The 6,136-nt window shown below is 37.5% G+C and overlaps 1 protein-coding gene across 1 annotated transcript; it reads left to right on the forward strand.

Annotated features, from left to right (window-relative positions):
- The first annotated feature begins 506 nt into the window (after positions 1–506).
- LOC115976556 (probable methyltransferase PMT9) lies at positions 507–5,638 on the forward strand. The gene is made up of 8 exons (XM_031097894.1): positions 507–1,058; positions 1,426–1,590; positions 1,684–1,866; positions 2,046–2,640; positions 3,823–3,935; positions 4,057–4,277; positions 4,424–4,765; positions 5,170–5,638. The coding sequence occupies exons 1-7, from the start codon at positions 819–821 to the stop codon at positions 4,737–4,739; spliced, it is 1,833 nt and encodes a 610-aa protein (XP_030953754.1). The 5' UTR covers positions 507–818; the 3' UTR covers positions 4,740–4,765; positions 5,170–5,638.
- The last annotated feature ends 498 nt before the right edge of the window (positions 5,639–6,136 follow it).

Below are 6,136 nucleotides of genomic sequence, written 5' to 3' on the forward strand. Positions count from 1 at the left end.
TCTAATTGAATTTCAAGGGATTTTGTTTAGGTCCAGCGTGCACTCGATCAAATAATAATACTGACTTAAAATGGATACTACTGGATACTGTGCGTAAACCTGACCAGTATGCGAAAAGTCGAAGTGTGCGAAAAGTTGTACTCTACGTCGTCTATTTTGTGTAGAAGTTAACTGAAAACTGAAACTGAAAATTGAAAAATTGAAACTGAAAATTGAAAAACACTGTAGCGAAATAATTTTTAAATGTGTGAATAGTATCGTGGGACCCATTTTTAATAAAAAAAGTTGCTGAAAAGTGAAATTTGTGAGTCCGTAAACAGTACACGATGTGCTGTGATTGGTCCAAAAAAAATTTGAAAAGTCAAAGTTTGCGATTACTGTTCATTAAACAGTACATGAACAGTAGCTACAACACCCAAAACGCATGAAAAAAAAAAAAAAAAAAAAAAAACTGAAAAACGCAAACGCAGGATTGGGCAGAAAACGCCCAATCCAAACGCACTCTAAAACAATCAAACTCGGGAAATGCGTTCAATGCCGTGACTGCAAAGGCAAATCAACGGTCTACCCAACCCAAGAACCAGTCCCTACACACCCAATCTGTATCTCTCTCTCTCTCTCTCTCTCCCGCGAAAACTCCAGCATAGGCAAATAGGTACAGTTCTAGTGTCTCGACCTCTCACTCAAATCCGACACAGTCTCTCTCTCTCCTTAAACTCTACGAGCTAAATACTAAAAAGGGTTTTAGTACTAGGTTTATGTCCCAAAGTCCAAACTAAGTTCGGGTCGGACCCCAAAAAAAAAAAGAAAAAAAAAAAATGAAGCACAAGGCCGAGCACAGTTCCACCACCAAGCTACTCAACTACTTTCTCATCGGACTCATCGTGTTTCTCGGTCTTGTCTGCTTGTACCTCGTATCTTTTTTAGCTCCGGGATCGCGTAGATCCGACCAAGAAACTTCCGGATTCCTCGGATCCGACCCGGTTCTCCAAACCCATGATGTCGATGATTTCCTTCAAGTCCAGGACCTAAATCCTGAGGCCCCCAGAAGCATCCCTGTACGTAATGCTTTCTATTTTTATGTTTAATTTCAATTTTTGCACTTTTTAGTTAATGGGTTTGTGATAAAAATTTGTAATTCTTTGTTGCAAATTGTATTAATTGAACTGTTTGTGAATAATTTGTAGGCTTTAATGTGAGAAATAAGAAACCCCATATGCAATTAATGGCAATAGGTACAAGAATAAGTAGAATTAGTGCATTAGCCTAATAATGCTGTTCATAATTTTTTGATTTGGGACTTGGGTAAGCAGCATAAGTAAATGCAACTAATTGTTTCAATTGATTTTTGTTTTTGGGTTGTGCTGCAAAAGGGTATTGTTAAAGTGTTTTTTTTTTTATATGGTGGAAATGATGTTGTTTCAGATCTGTGATTTGAGGTTTTCAGAGTTGATACCTTGTTTAGATAGGAACCTTATCTACCAACTGAAATTGAAGCTGAATTTGTCGTTAATGGAGCACTATGAGCGTCATTGCCCGCCTCCAGCGCGTCGGTATAACTGTCTGGTTCCACCCCCATCTGGTTACAAGGTTGGTGGCTGGCATTGCTCATGTAGAAGTGTTGTTTAGATTGGGTTCATTTTTAGTTCTTGATTCCGACAAAATTTGTTACTAGTGTTTCAGATCCCTATTAGATGGCCGGAGAGTAGGGACGAAGTGTGGAAGGCAAATATACCCCACACACATCTTGCACAAGAGAAATCAGATCAGAATTGGATGGTTGTTAATGGGGACAAGATAAATTTTCCCGGTGGAGGTACTCATTTTCACGATGGAGCTGATAAGTACATCATTGCTCTTGCTAAGGTATTTGTTACTCTCAAGGCTGTTTACTTGAGTCCCATTAATAACATTTTAATTCTCAATGGTAATTTAATTTTGTTTTCGTAAATTTGTTTTGAATCTTATAAATTGGTAATTAATGAAGCATTATGTAATCCAAGTGACTTTTTTTTAATGTTAATTCTATGAATATATTGTTATAGATGCTTAAGTTTTCTGGTGATAAACTCCACAATGGCGGAAATATTCGAAATGTTCTTGATGTGGGTTGTGGTGTTGCAAGTTTTGGAGCCTATCTTCTTCCCCTCAACATTATAGCTGTGTCTCTTGCTCCTAATGATGTACATGAGAATCAAATACAATTTGCACTAGAGAGAGGAATTCCAGCAACTCTTGGTGTCTTGGCAACAAAAAGACTTCCTTATCCAAGCAGATCATTTGAACTGGCTCATTGTTCACGATGTCGAATTGATTGGCTTCAAAGAGATGGAATTCTCTTATTAGAACTTGACAGATTACTAAGACCAGGAGGGTATTTTGTATACTCTTCTCCTGAAGCATATGCACATGATCTAGAAAATCGGAGGATCTGGAATGCTATGTGCAATCTTCTTAGAAGAATGTGCTGGAGACTTGTTGTAAAGCAAGACCAGACTGTTATATGGGCAAAGCCATTGACGAATAGCTGTTACTTAAAGAGAGAACGTGGGACATTGCCCCCTTTGTGCAGTTCTGATGATGACCCAGATGCAACTTGGAATGTGTCCATGAAGGCATGCATCTCCCCATACTCTAAGAGTAAGTAGCATTAATATATAATCTGCCAATGCATTGATGTTTGTGGTGGTTGGTGGAATTGTTGTCTTTTTTCTCATAATCTAGCATTGTATAGGTAGGCATTACATTTAATGTTCAGCGATTGATGCTTTTGGGTACTATAGTGAAACTAGTTTAATTTTGTGAATTAGAAATTTAGAACCTGAAGGATTTCCACCACTCTGAGAAATGGGGTTACATGGTGAAAATGTATTTGAAGCTATTGGTGACATAGATAGCTTCCTGGCAATGCATCTGAATTAGATACACAACTGCATCTGTTAACTCTCTAATTATTGATCTCACAACAATGAATGAAATATATTACTGTGACTAACATACTGTAAAAAGCAAGAGGTTGGTGACATTGATAGCTTCCTGGCAATGTATGTGAATCAGATACACAACTACATCAGTTAGCTCTCTAATCATTGATTTTATAACAATGAATGAGATATATTACTGTGACTAGCATACTGTAGAAAAATTTAATTCACCAAGAGAAGGTGATTAATTATGAAATTATATTTATAAATGCATGATTCTCCATTAATTTGCTTTGTCTCATATTTTCTATGAGAATCCAATTCTGTATGTGTGATTTGACTTTGAAATGCACTGCACTTCAGAAAAACGTGACATGGTAGGCTGTAGAAATTCCGTGTTGACCTTCAGTGTTAATGCTTGCTCATAGACATCAGGCAGTTTATGTTATTTCTTTCTGATTATCTGAAGTCATGGCTAGGACCTCTGCTTGCATTTTTCTCTTTATGAGGTGATATGCAGGTCTTAGGAATTTGTGTTAAAAAAGATTGCTAGTAGTGCTGGTAATCTCCATTAAATAGATATAAGTTTTAATTTTCAATGAGTGGCTGGATAGCATTCACAAATAGTTGAGATCCTTCCATTCAAAAGTGAGGCAGATGCAAACACAATAGAATTACTAGCTTACTTCTTTGGTTAGGATCCTCAGGTTTTCACTTTGTTTTGCTGAGCATGCTGATTGTTATCCTTTTTCACCTCCTCCCTTTTTACCCCCTAAAGGCAGATAGGCTAATACACTGTATTTTCGCTATTCATTCTATGTTAACAGTTTATGTTGTTCTGGCGGGGATTTTGATTTTTCATTTACTTAAACTTCTATTACTTTTTTTGATAAAACAGAGATGCACAAGGAAAAGGGAAGCGGACTAGTTCCTTGGCCACAAAGACTTTCTGCTGCACCACCTCGCCTGGAAGAAATTGGTGTGAGACGTGAGGAATTTCAAGAGGACACTGTATGTTTCTCAAATTACAATAGATTGCTGCATGATACTGTCAGTTTTTTGCTGGTTTTCTGTTTGCTATCTTTATGAGTGATGTTCAACCTTATATGAATTAGAAGTTTATATAATGCAGAGCATTTGGCATTTTAGAGTGACTGAATACTGGAAGCAGATGAAATCTGTTATCCAGAAGAATTCCATCAGAAATGTCATGGATATGAACTCAAATCTTGGTGGGTTTGCTGCTGCCCTTAGTGATAAAGATGTCTGGGTGATGAATGTTGCTCCTGTCAATGCATTTGCCAGATTAAAGATTATATATGATCGAGGCTTAATTGGAACTGTTCATGACTGGTATGTTTTTAAATTCCCATCATACATGGAACTATGTTTGTACCTAATATTGTGTACAGGAAGCATAACATTTTTTTTTCTATGTTGCTTCAACTTTTCCTGTTTTTGAGATTTTACTGTCAGTTTCACAAATTTGTCTTTTGTAGGTGTGAAGCATTTTCTACATATCCACGGACGTATGATCTTCTGCATGCCTGGACATTATTTTCAGATATTGATGAGCGTGGGTGTGGCGTAGAAGATCTACTAATTGAAATGGATCGAATTCTACGGCCAGATGGTTTTGTCATCATTAGAGACAAACCCTCGACCATTAACTATATTCGGAAATTTCTGACTGCCTTAAGGTGGGATGGCTGGGTATCAGAAGTAGAACCAAGGGTTGATGCTCTCTCCTCAACTGAAGAAAGAGTTTTGATTGCAAGAAAAAAGTTGTGGGATGACGGAATTATGAAAATGTAAATTCTTTTGTGCGTCCAGCCAGCCAGGTGTGTGCTCTGCATTTCTGTTTATTCAAGCACATGACAGTTGTTTGGTCATGATATCCAAGTCACTTGCTCATATCTTAAGATCATCATGTGAAATTTTTATGCCAATTCATTTGCATTACATGTGTAAATTAGCAAATTAGGATGGGTTAAGAATTGAAAATATATAATATTCTGAACAATCATTTGATAACAATTTTTCAATTTTGAGCAGTCAGATTATGAAACATTGTCGGAAGATGATGTATGTAAATCAAAAATTTTGGTGTTGTACGTTATTCATATTCTTACTAAATACAACTTTGGATTGGTGAAACAAAAGAAAATGGTTTAATCTATTGAGTGCAAATTTTCACTAGAAGGCCTTTGTTACTTTCTGATGAAGTTATTTCCTTTTTACAAAGGCATGTGAGTCTGCACTTTTGGGAGCATCTCAGCCACAACTGAACAGAAAGTTTGCAGTACCGGGAGCATGGAAATTGCTTTCAGTTGCTCTTTGCGACCACTACTTAATTTGCCTCAAGGTGAAAATGGGACTACGGCATATGTAGAAACAATCCGTTTGCAGAATGTGCAACCATACAGAGACACGTAGCTGTAAACAGTGACAACCATTACTATCCATGACAAGTAGAAGCATACCTGCGTAAGCTAGATAATTTATTTTATATTTATTGGGATGTGAGTTTTCGCGTTTAAAATTATTGCCAAAATTATTCTGGAAATTGTTATATAAGCCTACAGATACTCCTCATATGTCTTATAACCTTGATTTATTCTTTCATATCCTGTGTGAATTACTTAATCCATGGCTCCAACTGAAGAGACTATGGAGTATGGACCATACTATTATTAGAATTAGATTTTAAAAAATTGATATTGAGCAATATGATTTATGAAATTTGAGTTTTAGGCTGCGTTTATTTTGGTGTAAAACCATTTCAGGAAATGGTTTTACACCTCACCGTGTGTTTGGTTGCACATGGAAAATAGAATTTTTCGGAAAACCATTTCAATTGACCGTAAATATTATGGCTTTGACCTGGAAAATTTTTTACATTTCTATTTTCACTTCAAACCATTTCCAAACTTCAGGCGCGCAAAGAGAGAGAGCTAGAAGAGAGAGCACAGGTGGCCGCCCAGCCCAGATCGTGCCACCGCCTCCATCGCCCAGATCACGTCTCCTCACCACCCAGATCACGCGTCGGCCAAGCTTTTTTTTTTTTTTCTTCTTCCTCAACTCTTCTTCTCCCTCTCCGATCGCCAGCCATGCACCGACGAGGAAAGGTTGAGCTCCGATCTTGACAACCAACTGAAAGCCACACTCCACCAGGCTCTCCAACGCACCTCTCCCCCGTTTTCCTCTCAACC

The sequence above is a fragment of the Quercus lobata genome, chromosome 2 (genome assembly GCF_001633185.2).
Source record: "Quercus lobata isolate SW786 chromosome 2, ValleyOak3.0 Primary Assembly, whole genome shotgun sequence".
Classification (NCBI taxonomy): Eukaryota; Viridiplantae; Streptophyta; class Magnoliopsida; order Fagales; family Fagaceae; genus Quercus; species Quercus lobata.